Source organism: Pteropus medius, unplaced genomic scaffold, assembly GCF_902729225.1.
Source record: "Pteropus medius unplaced genomic scaffold, Ma_sr-lr_union100, whole genome shotgun sequence".
In the NCBI taxonomy this organism is placed as follows: domain Eukaryota; kingdom Metazoa; phylum Chordata; class Mammalia; order Chiroptera; family Pteropodidae; genus Pteropus; species Pteropus medius.
In genome coordinates, this window is record NW_024342471.1 from 26,977,158 (window position 1) to 26,993,890 (window position 16,733).

General features: G+C 67.0%; 1 protein-coding gene across 1 annotated transcript; it reads right to left on the reverse strand.

Moving 5' to 3' along the window:
• Nucleotides 1-1,014: 1,014 nt before the first annotated feature.
• On the reverse strand, nucleotides 1,015-10,819 carry GATA5 (GATA binding protein 5). Its single transcript, XM_039864762.1, has 7 exons — nucleotides 10,691-10,819; nucleotides 9,998-10,562; nucleotides 8,744-8,919; nucleotides 2,968-3,093; nucleotides 2,444-2,531; nucleotides 1,998-2,122; nucleotides 1,015-1,683 (listed from the first exon to the last, which is right to left on the reverse strand). Exons 2-7 carry the CDS (start codon nucleotides 10,539-10,541, stop codon nucleotides 1,528-1,530), a joined length of 1,215 nt encoding a protein of 404 aa, XP_039720696.1. The 5' UTR covers nucleotides 10,542-10,562; nucleotides 10,691-10,819; the 3' UTR covers nucleotides 1,015-1,527.
• Nucleotides 10,820-16,733: the final 5,914 nt, after the last annotated feature.

Consider the following 16,733-nt stretch of genomic DNA (forward strand, 5'->3'; position numbering starts at 1 on the left):
GGGAGAAGCCACTGGGCTCCCTGGCGGGCGGAGGTGCGGTGGGAGGACGCGCTGCCGTCCCCTCCATGCCCGGCCCTGCTGTGGCCGGTGCCTCGTGTCGCCTCGTGCCCCGGCTTCTCCCGAAGGGGGAGGGTGAGCGATGGCGTTGCACGGGGCAGCGCTCGCCCCGAGGGGCTGCGGGGAGGCTGGACGAGACGGGCGACCGTTAGCCTGTTCCCTCGCCGCGGGTCCCCGGGAAGGCCAGGGGGCATGGAGACGGGACGGCAGCAAGCTCTCCCCAGGACAGTGGTCGCATGTCTGGCCACCCGGCAGGGACCCTGGGCACAGCCCCGCAGACAGGGAGACCAGGAGCCCCCGCAGGCCATGGGAGAGGAAAGCAAAGTCAAGGTCTTTATTTTAGACATTTTCTTATGGCCTCGTTTGTCTTTGAAAAACATAAAAAGACCACACCATGTGGGCGTCGGGCTGGCTGAACTGCGAGGGACACGTTCTGGAAGCTGACGCCAGTGACGACAGGGTGGCACAGTAGTGACTTGCTCACAGCTGTCTCAGAGATTCGAAAGATTTTTGAGAGTCGGGGAAAGATGCTATCAATTGGCAGGCTTTGAAACTTTTTTTCCAGTTTCTGGCTTCCCTGGAAAACACAGGTCTCGTTGGTAAGAGGCAGCGTCTGAACAGAAGTGACGCGCCCCGCTCCCCTCTGCTCCCCGACACTAAGCTGTCCGGGCCATGCGTCAGCCCCCTTGGCAGAGCTGCATCTGGCCAACTGACCAACAAATTCACCATCCGACCGGTGGGGGGGGGCCCTGTAAGAGAAAGGGGTGCGCTTCGGGACTCCGGGACAGCAGGTGGGCCGGCAGCCCGCGTGCGTTGGGTTGGGGCCCCAGGCGCTTCGTCCTGCCCCCCAGGGGTGCTCATGGAGTCAGAACGGGGCCCTTTCCCGCCCCTCTGGGAAACCCGTCCCAATAAATAGGGGAGTCCATGAGGGCCACGAGGTGAAGGCTTCCCCCTGGGGTGGCTTCCTGGTGTGGTGCGTGGCCTGCACACCATCCCGGGCAATCTGTGCTCGGGGTGGGACTCCCCACCCCGAGTCTCGCGGGCACCCGTGTCCGCCACTCCCCCGGTCCCGTTCGGGTTGGGTCAGGGCCTCGGCCAGTCCACCTTAGACCCGGTTTTACAGCAGAAGGCGGGTTTGTCCAGCTGCTGCGACCTGTGGGCACAGGATGGGGTGCCGAGCGCTGCCGGCAGAGCTCAGGTTGGAGGCGGCCATCCCCGGTCACACGTGGCTGCCGTGGCCAGTGCGCGTCAGAGGCTGGTGCAGCATTTGGGGTCCCTTGCTGTCTGTGGGGGGCTCGAGCCCCTCCCCAGCCACCTTCCTCCTGCTCCAGGGCCTGACTGCCAGGTGCCGAGGGGTGCCCTGGGCCTCGGGGTCCTGCTGGCTCCCGGCTCTTCTGGTGGGCGGGCAGGTGGAGTCTGCGGTGCTGGAGAGACATGGGCAGTGAGGCAGGTCCAGTGGGTGGCGAGGACCTAGGCCAAGGCCAGCGCACACCAGGCCTCCTGGCGCAGGGCCCCCCTTAGGCCAGCCTGGGGGCCCAGGGCCGTGGAGGGGAAGGCGAAGTCCTCGGGCTCGAACTTGAACTCCAGGTGGCTGGGGGCCAAGGGCTCGTCTGCTTGACCGGAGGCCTGCAGGGAGGACAGGGGACATACGAGAACGCAGGAGCCCCGGTGGCCTCCCCTGGGGCCGAGAGCCCTCACGGCAGGGAGATTCAGCCCAAGGGGCTCTCTCAGTCCTGGGATCGGGGGGACCCCTTGTGAGGGCCGACGTGGCAGCACACACAGGGCTCCCGGCCCAGCGTCGGCCGCAGGTCAGCCCTCAGCACCAGTGACTGGCTGAGCTTCCAGAGGGGCCCCACAGTGGCTCCCAACCATCCAGGAGTCTGGGTCCCTGAGGTGCCTGGGAGCCAGCTCCAGACATCCACCCACAATACCTGCCTTACCTGGGAGGTGACGCTGGGCCCAGGGCAGGAAGGGGGCGCCGGGCTGGGTTCGGGTTTCGAAGTGGCCGCTGGGCTCTCAGGGTTGAGGACAGAGGACGGGGAGGCTGTGCTGTGGCCTGTGGACCCTGGGAGCGACAGTGGGGCGTGTGCAGAAGCTGCCAGGTCTGGCCGCTCAGCTCGGACATGCAGTGGGTGAGGGGGGCTGGGCCTGGCTTCCTCCGTCCCCCCTGCCCCTCCCCTGAGCACAGCCATCCCCGGATAGAGCCGGTACTTGTACTTCAGAAGGACAATGCTTGTACCAAAGATGGAAATCTCTAATGGCAGAGTGCGAGACACTCAGAGTGACTCCACGGCGGGAGCACACGCCCCACCGGAGGGGCTGGGGGCGGCCCCAGCGGCTGGGGCCGGGGCTCCCCACGGGCACCCTCGTGGGCCCCGGCCCGCACCTGAGTTGCCCTTGGACTTGGCCGTGCTCTTAGGCTTCCGCTTCCGTGTCTGGATGCTCTCCTTCTTCATGGCCAGGGGCCTGGGCACCTGGCGGAGACAGGCAGGGTGGACGGTTGGCCCCTCTCCCTGCTCACCCCTGGGGCCTCCCACATGGACACCTGCTCCGATCACAGCTCTGCAGAGCCGGTCACTCCTGGAGCTGACGCGTCCTCACCGCCCCGTTGGGTGAGCTGCCGCCCCGGGCTCGGTGCTGTGTTCCAGGCAGGGCGTGGAACAGCTGACCCACCCCAACCCCTCCGAGCCCAGGGGCCGGAGGCGTCCAGGGGTGCAGAGGCAAGACGAGGTGTCAGGTGTCCAGCCTTGCCCGGGCGGAAGGGCTGTGGGGGGGTGGGGCTCAGTGAGCCCAGACACACAATGGTGACCCGTGGGTAGCAGGCCAGCACCCCCCTGCCCCCCGTGCCAGCCCGCCCCGTTCTCTCCAGCCCTCCGGTCCCTCGGTGGGGGGGGCCCCGCCCCCACTCACCCCGTGCAGCTTTGCATAGAGGCCGCAGGCGTTGCACACGGGCTGGCCCTCCGCGTCACGTCGCCACAGCGTGGTGGTGGCTGTGTGGCAGTTGGTGCAGCACAGGCCGGCACGGCGGGACGAGGACTGTGGACGGGAGGCCGGCGTGAGCCGCGGGGCCGGGTGCAGGTGCGCCCGACACTGACCGCGGCCAGGTCCGGGCCCATGCAGGGCTGGCGGCACCATGGGTGGTGGTGTCGTGAGGCTGCCCCGGACTCTGTGCCCACGAGCCCAGGCACAGGTCGCTTCACCAGCGAAACGGGGGTGATGCCTGCCGCGGAGCTGGGAGCTCGTGCAGACCAGACCAGAGATGCCACTGTTGGTTCTCTTTAGGGACAACCCTGGCTAAGACCTGTCCTTCTCGGGAGGTCAGGCCCCGGCTGGACATTTAAGGGCCTGTGGGTCCCTCTGGGCTTCTGTGTGCTAAGGCCTGGGACTCCGAGCACCGGCTCAGCTCAGCAACTGCCCACCGGACAGCGGGCCGGGAAGCCGGGTCCCTCCGGACAGCGGGCAGGGGAGCCGAGTCCCACCAGCCCACATCGCCCCTTTGTTACTCACCACGCCTCATGTCAGAGCAAGACTGGGTCCACCTGGAACCCCCAACCCTGCAGGTCCACATTCGACTAGGGACCCCAAACATCTCTGCACTTGGGGCCTGGTGGGGCCCAGACAGTACTGACTCCGGGGATCCTGAGCGAATGTGCCGTCTGAGGCTCACACACCCTGACCTGATGCGGGTTGGGGGTCCTGAGGGGCTCTGCCGAGCTGGCCGGTGGGGGCTGCTGTTGAAGGTCCGACGGGGTACTCCCACCAGCGCAGGGTTCCCCAAGCTCCCCGAGCTCCCCGAGGCCAGCCGCCTCTCAGCACGGACTCTGCCTGACCCCCATTCTGGTGTCACATGGGGTCTTATCACCCACAGCCTGGGGGCTCCGGATGCTCTGTGCCGGGCCCGGCGTCCCCAAGGGCGCCTTGGACCCAAAGCCCTTCCCAGCACCCAGCAGCACAGCCTGCTGTTGGCACCACCCCTTCCCACCCCCTGCCCCCAGGCTTTGCCCGTGGGGATGCTGCTCCCCATTCCTGAGCCCCAGCCCAGTCCAGTCCCTCGTCCGAATCACGGGGATGCGGGGTGTCGAGCCTGTCCTCCCATGACAGGCAGCCAGGGTCAGACCAAGGCACACCTGCCACGATGTCCCCGTGGTACCTCGGGCCCTGGGACAGAAGCTCACAATTGTTGCAAGGATGTGTGTCCTCAACTTATTGTCCGGCCCGGGCCCAGCCAGAGAACAATCAAGACACAGCCAAACCAAGCCACAAAAGGAATTGTCCTGTGCTGGGGTGAGCAGATGGGGCCAGCCTCAGTTTCCCCATCTGTCAATCCCTAGATCTTTCTTTTTGCAATGACTGAGGGTAGCCAGGCTTGCCGACCGACCACTCCCTTCCCTGGGCCATGGCCGGTGGTCAAGGGCACAGGCCTACCCCCGAGAATGGCCTGGGAGGGAGAGTGGGCTCCTGTCTGAAGCCGTCCCCAAGAAGACTGAAGACACCAAAACCACTTCCTCTCCCCTCGCCCTTCCTGCCCCCTCCCACTCCGTCCCCCAGGCCCGGCCTGCAGGACCCCCACCCGCCCCTGCTGCCTGCACCCCAGGCTCCAGACAAAAGAACCGAAAGACAAGGAAGGGACGAGGCCCTGGAGGCCGCCAAGGGGACGCAGGTGGGCGCTTCGGCCTGGCTGGGGCTCTCCATGTCTCCCTGTGATGCCCGGGGGACCTGTCCTCCAGGCACCCCGCCGAGGCCCCAGAAGAGCTGCAGGGGGCCGCAGCCCCAGAGCAGACAGTGGGGCACTCCCGGGCAGGAGCCCACGGCCACACCCTGGCCTTGCCTAGAAAGCAGCTGCTTTCCCTGGACTGAGGGTGTCCCCTCTGGTGTCCCCTCTCCTGCCCCCTCCCCTGCACTGGCCTCTCTGGTGCTGGGAGCAGGGACAGGGAAGGGCTCAGAGGGGTGGGCATGTTCCTCTGCCTTCCTAAGCCCACTGTCCAGCCTGAGGAAGGGTCCCCTCCCAGCCCTGCGGCCCCTACTGCAGCCACCTGCCCCACGTGGGCGAGGCCTTGGGATCTTCCTTGGCCCACCGATTTAGCAAAGCCCTGGGGTGCTCGGCCCCATGAGGAATCGCGGGGTGCTCGGCCCCATGAGGAACCAGGCTCTGCCCAGGTCCCCACCTCCTGCCGTGCCGCCGAACCCAAGGGGACCATGGCCTGAGGCCCCTAGCACCCCCTTCCGGCTGAGACCCTCAGACACCTTGACCCTCCCCCGCAGAGTTCCCACTGCCATCCCATGTTCAGAAAAGTTCCACTGTCCCAGAAACGTAGGAATCACGTGAGAATGCCGCCACCCAGGCCCCTCGTGACTAAAACCCTTCCTACAGAAACACACCCGAGAGGGCGTGAAGCCACCAAGGTGAACGCATTTCACAGCATGCCCGCAGACACACGCACCCCCAATGCCCCCCCCCGCCCCCCGGTTGCTCTGCACCCTGGGGAGACGCCGGCAGGTGGGCCGGGGCAGCAGGGGGCCCGCCAGCCTCCACCACGGAGCCAGGGCGCGTCCACGTCTCTGGATGGTGAGCATGCACTGAGGTTAAGAAATCGGAAAATTACATTAGAATGTAAAAAATGAGGGGGCGGCGAAATTCTCAATAAAAACAAAACCAACCCGGAGAGTCTGCTCGTTGATGTCCTTCCCCCTCCCCAGACTGCGTTGCACAGAGGGGAAACTGAGGCTCGGGGCACTGAGGGGCCAGCGGGCCATGCTGCTCCTGGGGCGCACAAAACCCCCTCCGTGTCCCAGGGGCCTCCATCTGTCCCCTCCCTGACCGGACAAGCAGCCAGGCCTAGCCACTCTCAGGCCCTGGACCTGACCGCCAGGCCAGGCCTCTCGGCTGCATTTTGTTTTCTTTTTTGGTCTGTTTTTTTTCAAAAGAAGTGAAACTTCAAAGCCCGCTAGCAGCCAAGGCACTGGGCAGGGGCGGCAGGGAGCCGGCCTGGGGGGGAGGCAGGAGCAGGCGCGGGGAAGGGCCGGAGGGGTGAGGCCGTCCCTCCCCACTCGGAGACACTGGGGAGAGTCAGCGCCAGGCCGCCCTGGAGTACAGCCCGGAGAGCGGCTCCGACCTCAGACGGGTCCCGTGCTCCTGGACGGGGAGCCGTGGTGGACATGTCCTGGACCTGATCAAGCGGTGTCCCTTGATGCTCAGGGCAAACCGGCCGGGCGGGAGTCTGCGAGGTGGGCCACGCCAGAGGGAGCACCCGGCGGCCCTGAGCGTGAGCAGTTGGAGCCCAGTCAAGGCCTGTTCCCGCCGCCAAGGTCCCCCGCACGGGCCACGTCCTGGAGCTGGCGCCGGAGCCGGCCTGGGGCCAGCGGGGCTGCCGTCCGCTGACCTTGGCCGTGGGCCCCTATGTTTGAGAATCAGGCCATGTGGGGCTCCAGGGCATCCAGATCTATGAGTGGGCAGATGGGCAGGCCACAGGGAGAGGGGACCCCACAACCGTCCACCCTGCACGTCTCCTGACGGAGGCCTCAGGTCAAAAGTGCATCCCCAGACTATGCGTGACTAAGGACACGCAGGGGACTCAGAGAGCAACCCAGACGTGGGACCCTGCAGCCAGGGGGCGTAGGCTTGTTACTGTCACATGCCTGTATTTTTGTGACAAGCTTCTAGGATGTTTGTAACCATTTTAAAGAAGGTTAGGACGAGTTCTTCTGGGGGAGGCCTCCACTGGGGCAGCAGGCCTGGCCACACGTGGGGGACAGTGAGGCACTCAGAGACTCTGAGGCTTCGGGCTTCCGTGCGAGCCTGGCCCTCCCAGGACCGGCCACAGGGCGATCAGCTGGGTCGCCCTTCCTGAGTGCCAGGCGAGGACCCCTAGGACCCTGCTCGGGGAGCCACGGGGGCCCTGTGGACACCCCCTGACTCCAGCCGCACTCGGCAAACACTTCCTGACATGCTCCGCCCAGGTCTGCATGGGCCTGGACACGGGGGTGACCAGGCCATCCACTGTCCTCGGCCTGTGGCCTTGGGGAGAGGAGCGGGCACACCGGGTCTCCCACCTTGGCAGGCTCGCTAACGACTTGTGTCCCCGGACCAGAAGCAGAGGCCTCGCCAGGCCAAGCACCCAGACCCAGCTCGCCCACAGAGCTGGCCGAGGCCTGCGAAAGTGCTGTGCGGACCTGTCCAACTGAACCTTTACGACCCAGCATGGGGACAATCCACGTCCCAGGACAGGGCGGGCGGCTCAGCACAAGCGAAGGGCGCACGGGAGCCTGAGGGAGGCCGGCCGGGCCTCCACCGGGTTTTCTGCTTGCAGGCTGTGTGCCCTGGGGGGTTCGCTCAGGGTCTCTGAGCCCCGGGATTGTCACCTGGTGCTTGTGAAGGCAGATGCCTCGATGCTTGGTGGCCCTGCCCGCTTGCCTCTGGGCCAGGAGCTTTCTGCTGGGAGTTGAGCCCTGCAAGGGTGGGGGCTGAGGCAGGAGGCTCACACTGTCTGGTCCCGATGACCAGTGGGTCCTCGGCACCCAGTTCCGGCCCAGCCTGGGGAGGGCGACGAGGGGGGGGGGGCAGCCTGTTTGGGGTCGTAGTCTGGGTTGCAGGACCCAGGACCCTTCCCTTCTTAGCCTGTTTCCCTTCTTTAGCCTGTCGCCCTGTTTGGGGGACGCAGAGCCCCAAACTCTAGCCTAGATCAGAGGAAGAAAAACAGTGGCCGCCCTGGAACTGCCTGTCTGCGGGGCCCGGCTCCCGCCTGCCCAGCCGGTGGCCTCAGAGGCCCGCCCGGTGCTGACCATGGCAGGGCCTTCGGTTTCCGTAAACAAAGGCCTGCAACTGAGGCCCCCGGCCCAGACCGGCCACGGCAACGCACAGCTGCCGGAGCCACGCCAGGGTCAGCCAGGGACCGGACCCCTGCCTGGCACACCCCTGCCTGGGCCTCACGCACCAGAGCCGGCCAGAACCCGCAGACCGGCCCTGACAGGACCCTCACACCAGCATCAGGCGGGGAGGCTCGGCACCCCGGAAACGTCCCCGCGGCCAGACCCCGGCCGGGAGCCACTGCGGCCCCACTGACTGGACTCCCGCAAGCCAGGCAGGCCCCACACTTGTTTACGGAATGACGCAAGCATCGGGGTTTGCCTGAGAAACGGGGCAGAACAAAGCACCTCTACACCTGTATACAGCTGTGGGGACTCTGCCCCACCCGGGGCAAAAGTCGGGCTCCCAGCCCCCCACTTCCACGTGGCCAAACGCCAAAAGGAACCAAAAGTGAAAACAAGCTTTGCCCTGAGGATGGCTGTGGACCTGGCCTGCACCCCACCCCTGCGGGGTCCGGTGCACCCCGTGTCCTCCAGCAGAGCACCCACCCAGCACCAGACTTCCCCGCACCCCCACCACCAGGCCAGGCAAGAAGCTTGGTCACCCCAGTCACGCTCGGAGCCACAGGGCTGAGCCCCCAGAGGCTGTCCTGGTCCACGGCCATCGCCTACACAGCCAGGGTCCAGGGACAAGAACCCTTCTGGGGAGACCCCCCACCCCCCACAGACCCCGCCAAAGTGCAGCCTAAAGGCTCAGGGCTGGGGGCCGCCAGCCGGCAGAGCCCCAGGCTGGTGTGGGGCGCCCACTGCCCGCTGCCCGGTGAGGCCCCGCCCAGCCCCAGCCCAGCCCCCCAGGCCCCAGCCCCCAGCCCCGCGCACTCACCAGGCGCTTCTGCGGCCGCAGTAGTGGCCGGTTGACCCCGTTCATCTTGTGGTAGAGGCCGCAGGCGTTGCACAGGTAGTGGCCGGTGGTGTCTCGTCGCCACAGGGGTGTGGACAGTGCTCCGCAGTTGACGCACTCCCGGCCCTCGCCCGGGAACTCCCCCAAGACGTCCGACACTGCGGGGACAGGCAGCGCCTGGGGCGGGCGGCTCCTCCCGGCGGAGGTGGCCGAGGCCATTTCCCCTTTATCTGTGCGCCTCCGACTGACTTTATTTTAAAATCTATTTATCTGATTTAATTTTTAATTTTCAGTCTGTGCACAGGGAGTTGGAGGGGATTTAAAACACTCCTCCTCAGGGTTTTTTTCGTAAGGTGGGGGAAGACGCCAGGATCCAGGGCCCAGCACAGCGGCTGTGACTTCCATCCCCCGGGAAGGCAGGAGCGTCTACACTGGCAGAGGGAGGGGGCCGATCGGGAGACCCTACAAAGACCAGGGTCCGCTCTGTCGGAGTCGCAACCACCGTCCTGCCTCGGAAAGCAGGGCAGCTCGGCCTGCACCCCGCACTCCGAACACCGGACCGGCCTCCAGGCCTGCCAGGCGCCAGTGACGCCTGTGACGCTGGGGCCGCTGGGTGGGGGTGGGGCGGGGATCGGTTGTCGCCGGCCAGGGTGGGCGCCAGGGCCAAGGGCACCCCTTCCTGCGCTGAGGCGAGCTGTGGCCGGGTCTGTGGCGGGTCGGCTGCCAAGGGGTGACAGAGACACCACAGGGGGCTGGAGGGCTCTCCACTTTGCAGGCCTGAAATCCGATTATCCAAATTGATACCGAGGAGCTATTGGAACCAGGTCTCGAATTAGAATATGTAAACACCCGAGTACAGAGAGGAACGTGGCTGCTCGCTTAGAAAGACTGGCGTTTTGAACTTTAAGAAATCACTTACAAAACTTTTTGCAAAAACGTGTAGCACGGAGGTTCTAAACTGGCACCATCCAGAATGCCCGGTGGGTTCCCAGGAAGAAAAGCGGAAATGGATACATTTCCTTCTAAGGTGGAAAAGGCGTGCAGGGCTCGGCGTTTTCCTTTCAGGCTGGGTGAGGCTGTGGCAGACACTGCCCGTCCCCAGGGTTCTGGCACGCCCCAGGCTGGCATGTCCCAGGGGCCAGGAAACCATGCATTTCGTAGGGTGCGGGTTTGCACCCGGGAATGCACAGCGCCCAGAACCCACGTCGGTGGAGCCGCCCCCAGCACCGCACTCACCCAAAGTGGTTCTGCGGCCCTGGAGACCGTGCAGGACGCGGCCCTGGAAGGGTCCGGAGGCCCAGGACGGGGCCACCTCGGCGCTCAAGTAGGCGGGGTACGCGGTGGGGTACGCGGCGGGGTAGGAGGCACCCACGGGCCTGCCCAGCGCGGCGGGGCCCTGCTCCCGAGCCAGCAGCGCCCCCTCATAGGCGCTGCCATCGCGGCCCCCAACGCTCCCACCGCCGCCGCCGCCGGGCCCCGGGGGCCTGTGCGCGAAGGGGAAGGCGGTGGCCCCCGAAGGCTCAGCTGCCGGCGGCGGGTGCGGGCTGCCGGCGCCGAAGGCGGGTGAGTCGGCCGAGGCGGCCTGTGTCCAGGCAGGGTGCGCGGCGAGCGCGGGGGGTTGCGGGCCGGGCTCACACGCCGGCAGGTAGGGCGCCACGGAGGCGACGCGCGCGGGCGGCACGAACACCGGGGACCCCGCGCCCGGCGCGTGCAGAAAGGAGCCCGAGTCCGCGTAGGCGGCCGGGCCGGGGCTCGGGGCCAACGCCAGGCTCTGGTACATCGTCCCGGGCGCGGCCTTGACCTGTGGGCAAGAGGGGCCGGCGTCGAGGTCCCGGCCGCCGGGCGCCCGCGCCCGCGCTCGTGCGGGGCAGGTGCTGCTCCTCGGGCCACGGCCCCGGACGCGCGGGGCAGCGGGGACGCCGAGCTCACCTCCTCCGCTGTCTGGGCCTCGGAGGTTCCCGGGGTCGGGCCCGCGGGAGCTGAGAAGGGGCGGCGGGAGGGCGCGGCGGCCGCGGTGGGCGGGCGACAGGCGGGCTGGGGACTGGGAGCGGGGGCCGCGCGGCTCCGCAGGGAACCCCGGCGCCGCGGCCGCCCCGCGCGCCGCCCCGGCCCCGCCCCTCCCTCCCTCCCTCCCCGCGCCCTCCCCGCGCTCCCGGCGGGGTCAGCGCTGGGGCTGCGGCCGCGGCGACACGTGACCCGAGCAGGCCCGGCCCACGGCGCTCCGCGGGAAAGGCGAGGCGGGCGCAAGGCGCGGGGCGCCCGGCTCCGAGCCCCGGCCAGCGCAGGCGACAGGAGCGGGCCGCCGCTCGTGGGTCCCGGGGCAGCGGGGAGCAGAGCCTTCTCTAAATTTGTGCGGGGGATGCGCGAATCCCTTCCTCCCTCCTCGCCAGCCCCGCGGTCCCCGAGGCTGGCCTGGGGTCTGGTTCCGTTTGAGGATAAGTCCTCGACCCCCGCCGACCGCGCTCACCGACGTGCGTGGTGGGGCCCCTGCTTTGCGCCCCTGGACTCCCGGCCCGGAGCAGGGATCCGGCTTCCCTGAACCGGAACCGGGAGCACCACGCGCTGCGCACGCTAAGTCCCGCGGGGCCCCGGTTTCCGCAGCTTCTGACCAAGCGGGGCGACTGGGAAGCGCGTTCCCAGCGGGGAGGGGGGCGCGGCAGGGTCGGCGCCCGTCAGGACGCAGCCCCGGCCCCCTCCGCTGGTCCCAGCGCAGCTGCTCGTCCTCGTCCCTGGGGGGGCTTCCACTCACCTGCCCTCAGGGGACCTGGGGGGGTAGTCTCTTCTTGGCACCAGAAATGTGGGGCACGTGAGGGGACACAGGTCCTCGGGGTGCTCCCCAGGGGTGCCCCGCGATGGAGTGGGCTCCCCTGGGCTTCGCCGATGGACGAGGCAGGCCTCGGTCCCCACTCCGCTCTGAGGGGGCAGTGCCTGGGCAGGAGCACTGGCTGGGCAGGAGCAGGGCCTGCCATTTCATCCTCGTCTGGTGCTTGGGACTGGGGGTGTTTTTCATTTGCAGAACGGGGGGCCCTCAGCTCAATGTTCTGGGTATAGAGGACACTGGGGCCAGGGGCAGCCCCCCACTGGCTAGGCTCAGGGGCACTGTCCCCCTGGGAAGGGGTGGGGTGGCCAGTTCTCTCTCTGGCTCTTCTTGGGGACAGCAGACTGGGATTCGGGTGCACATTGGGGAGCCCAGAGGACCTGGCCAGATGATCCAGGGCGGAGTGTCCGGGAAGGCAGCAGGCAGCGCCCCAAGGGCGCCCGAGGTCAGGGGCCCCACAGAAGCCTTGGCGAGTGCCGCCCGGAGGGGGCAGGGGCCCTCGGTCCCTGGTCCATGGGGCCAGGCTGGACTTCTGTGGTGTCCGCCCTTCCTACCTGCTCCCCTCAGGGACCCGAGTCGGGGTTCTCCTTCCGCCCCTTCTCCGTCTTTCTCTCTTTCGCAGTGGGCCCCACGAGGGCAGAGAGGGGTCCCCTGCCATCAGAGCCTGGAAACTCGCTGTGCCGGGTCCCAGGTGGCACGAGACTGTGGTCCCCTCGCTGAGACTGCAGGACAGTGAGGCTGGCTGAACCCCGCTCTGCCTCCCGCCCTCAGAGCCTGGTGACCGAGGACGAGGATGTTCAGACGCGACAGGAAGGTGCCGGCCAGCACCAGGGGAGGGGAGAATCAAAAAGGGGAGGCTCGAATAGCTGCGGCTGAGACACCCCCTCCCCCCAAAAAAGGCCCAGAGAGAGAGCAAAGACCCGAGTCAAAGCCGGCGTGTGTCGGGGGGACTCGTAGTCCTCACTTGGGATGAGACCAGCCAGGTTCTGGAGCAGCGAACACCAGCACGGGGCGGCTTCGTCCCATCGTCTGCCCGTTTGATTCTCAAGACAAGTCAGTCTTCAGAGGCAGATGATGCTGTTATTCCCCGTTACACATGGGGAGACAAGGCACAGAGAGGTCAGCTCGGGCGCCCGAGGTCACACAGCCAGTCATTAAACCAGGCGGTTAACGCAAACGGAGGATGGAGAACCCGCGAAGGGGAGGCAGTGTCTGCTCACTCTTTCCGCATTAACAGATCTCTAAATCGGACTTGGGTTATTTTTGTTATTTTTATAATTAAAAGGCTGAGACTTTCCCAAGGAGAATGTGGGGTGGGGGAGGGGGAGGTGGCCGAAGCGGCCTGGGCTGGAGACTCACTCTCTGATGGCTCCTCCAGGGCTGACCCCAGCAGGGCAGAGGGCACTGGGTGTGGGGTTGGCGGGAGCCGTGCCATCCGTGGCGTCCTGTGCGACAGGACCTCCAGGTGGGCCCGAGACTGCCACCCTGGGCAGCAGGAGCAGAGGCTGCCGTGGCACTTCCCCGCCCTCTCGGGCTGGACACCCTGGGGACCTTTGCCAGCATCCAGGTGCAGTGACAGCATCTGGACCCCATCACAGGTCCCGTCTTCTGGAACCGAAAAGAGAGTCCTCTTCGTGGGAAGTACAAAGCCAAGTTCCCTCCCCAGCCCACGCCGCCTTGCCCGGCTCCCTCTTCCCCTCACGTCACCTTCCCGTGCTGAAGGACTGTCGTCCTTCTGTGCAGCCGCCCCTGCTGGCTCCCTGGGCCCCTCGGGAGGGAGCCGGCACCCCAGTCCACCGGGGCCCCACTGTCTGTGCCCGTCCGTGCAGATGCAGCCCGCCCCGCCCAGGCCTCTGTGCTGCTGCCGCTCAGAGTGCCCTTCCTCTGTCCTCGCCCTACACGTCCCTCAAGGCCCGGTCCACGGGGTCCCTCCTGTCTGTGGCTCTGTCCCCTGCCTTGTGCCTCGTCATGTTTTGTGCTCAGATGGCCGTGTGTGTCCTGTTCTGCCTCCCCAGCAGACACGGAGCCCTGAGGGCAGCTTGGGGACGGCAGTCAGACCTTCTTTGGGGCTCTGCTTTGCCATCTCAAGGCTGTGTGGTCTTGGGTGAGTGACTTTTCTCTCTGACCTCTGCTCCTCTGTAAAGTGGGGGTGACAGGGGTGCTTCGCCCTCACGCTAGCTCTCGGGAGGAATAGTGAGGGAGGACGCCAGGCCTCGTGAACGGCCCGCACTGTGGGCGACCCAGCCAGGGCCCCGAGCTGGCTGCCGAGGAGCGGGGAGCGGGGAGCAGGGAAGGAGAGCAGAGTTCGCGGGCCGGGCCCTTGTCATTTGTGTAACTCGACCCGCTTTCCAGGCCCGGTCCTGACGTCTCGGCTGACAGCCGCTGCCGGGCCCTGGCCGGGTCACCGGGCAACCCACTCAGACGGCATCCTCTGGGGAGGGGCTCGAGGCAACTTTGTTTTGGGGGAGACATAGTTACTCAAGAGACTATTTACCACTCCCCACTTGCCCTTCCCACTTCCAAAGTGACATCAGCTGGGGGAGGGGGTCCCGGAAAAATCCACATGTGGCTCTTTATCCCCCACCCAGCGGGCCAGTGGGACCCGCTCTGTGGCGACAAAGCCGACTGTCTCCATTTCTCGCTGAGTTATCATCGGGGGCTCACACGGGGAGCAGCATGGCGGGGGGGGTGGCATCCTGCTGTCGCCAGCGTCACCTGTCCCCCGTTAGTGCCCTCTCGTCTTTAGTCAGGCTTCGCATCTCCTGCTCCGCCCCCCGCCGCTCTCCGTCCTCCTGAGGCGTGTGCCCGTGAGGTGCTGGGTGCGCCGGGCGTCCTGGGCGTGTGGGGACTGGCGGAGTGCCACGCTGGCCGCCAGGGTCCGAGGTGGGGACGGCCCGGGAGCCAGCCTCCCGCCCTGTCTGTTCCTCACGTCCCCACTGTGTCTGCTCAGGGTACAGACTTGTGGGGGGGTGACAAAGCATCGGCCCCCCTGCCAGGGGCTGTGGGCTCTGACAGGAGTCGAGGGACGTTCCAAGGGTTCCAAAGCTGTCACGGTCTGGACAAGGGCGGGTGACTGACACGCCGGGACCGCACGCGCCTTTCATGCTCACCTTGAGGTTTTTTGCATTTTTCGTATTTTCAGCGAACAAACGCTACCCAGGTAAATGTAAAAGCAACAGAAATGTCGCGTTTGACGGCCGGGCTGCGGGCACTCCAGTGGCTACGGGTTTGCTTGCAGCACTGAGCGCAAGGCGCCCGGGCCAGGCGCACGTCTGCCGTCTCCGAGAGTGACAGCGCAGGGACAGCCACGGCAGCGACCGGAAGAGGACGATGATGGGCATGAGCTCTGCTCTCCTGACGGCCTGTCCGAGCAACGCGTCCGGGGCCGGGCGGTGGGTGCACTTCTGAGGATCTGGGCCGCGCTCGCCCCGGTCCTGGCTTCAGGAGCGGAGTGCGAAGGGCTGAGCTCGTGCGTGCACGTCTGCACACGCGTGTGCACGCATATCTGCACACACAGCCATGAGCAGCACGCAGATGCCTTGAAGGCGAGGCTCTCTCTGTGGTCACCCATGGGCACTGTTGGTCCTGCGTCCTCTGCTCCGGTCTGCTGGTCATTGCTGTCAGCCACGGCCAGGCCCAGTGGCCTGGAGCCCCCACTCCTAGGTGGGCAGCAGGCTGGGACAATGACCTCCAGATGGCCCACCTGGGCTGGCTCGAGCTCTCGGATTTGGCACCCTGGGGGTGCTGGGCCCCCAAAGGCCTTAATGCTCGGTAGCCGGGTCTGACATCAGCAGAAACCTTCTTCCTGGTCACAGGAGGTCCTACACCCCCGGTGACCGGAGCCGGGCCAGGCATGCCGGCACCTCCATGTGGAGGGGCCCCGTGTATCCCCTTGACCATGTGCCTCTAGTCCAGGGGCGTGGTGGGCAGCGTGGGGTCAGGCAGGCTCCGGGCACTTCGCAGGCAGCGGGGGGCTGACCCTCCCCCCTGGGGCCCAGGTCCTCTGGGGAAAGCAGCAAGGCCGGTCGGGAGCTGCTGCCACCCACGGCCGGGTGTGCCCACGCCCGGCGGTGGTTTCCAGCTGGGAGCCAGGCACCGCCTTGGGGGGCGTCAGACCCAGCCACCCTGTGGGCTCTGTGCCTCGGGTCCTGCTCCTGAGAAGGGGCCGGTGTGTCTCAGGGTGAGGGTCCCGGGCCACTTCCTGCAGAGAGCTGGGTCAGTGGACGACCTCCTGGGCAGCTCTGGGCTGGAGGGCTGGCTAGTCCTCCCTGGAGTGTGGCTGCAGGCTGTGTCCCCTTTGTCAAGTGGGGCATTTTCTGCTTTCCTGACCTGCAGTGGGGGTTTTCTCAGGAAATGAGACAATGCCCCCTCCAGGAGCTCTGGCTGGCGGGGAGGGGGAGGGGAGCTAGGGAAGTCCCCAGCCCCGGACGGGCAAAGCGGGAGACCACTGTCCTGGCCACCAAAGCCAGAGGGCGGCCTCATGGGTCAGGTGGTGCCGTATGAAGCTCCCGGTTGAGTGAGACCCAGCTCCTGGGTGCGACGCTGTCCCGGGCTCACCAGGGAGGTGTCCCGCCGATGACCCCTGGTCGGGAGGGTGGGGCTGGCAGGTTGGGGAACACCCCAGCTGACCCCAGGACAGCTTCTGGCTCCAGCCCTCCAGCCCCGACTCCGGCCGTCCCAGGCTGCGCCTGCCTCCGAGCCTCCGCCCAGAGCTGGCCACCCCCCTCCCTCACACGCTGCAGCTGGAACCCTTCTGAGAGGGGTCGTCCGAGGGAGACAGCGTCTCCGGCCGCAGACGTGGCTGGCGTCCGCGCCACTCCCGGCCCGGCCCGGCTGCCTTTGGAGAGAAGATAAGGGGCTGCTGGCATCTGGCGGGCTGGCTGACCTGCCCAGCACGCTGCCGGGAGGCGCCAGGGTGCCGCGGACCCGGGCGGTTCCGCTCCCACCCCTGCCCTCCCCTCCCCTGCAGAACGAGGTCCCCCACCCCCACCCCGGGGGCGAGGCAAGGCCTGCATCTGGCCTGAGCTGGGGGCGTCTGCACCTGGTGGCCCACTCCAGCCAGCCCAGGGGCAGAGGGCTGGGAGAAGCCGGACGCGTCCCTGGGGCTGACGACTCCTGGAGTGGGCACAGCCGTGGGGCAGAGCGCGTGTCCTC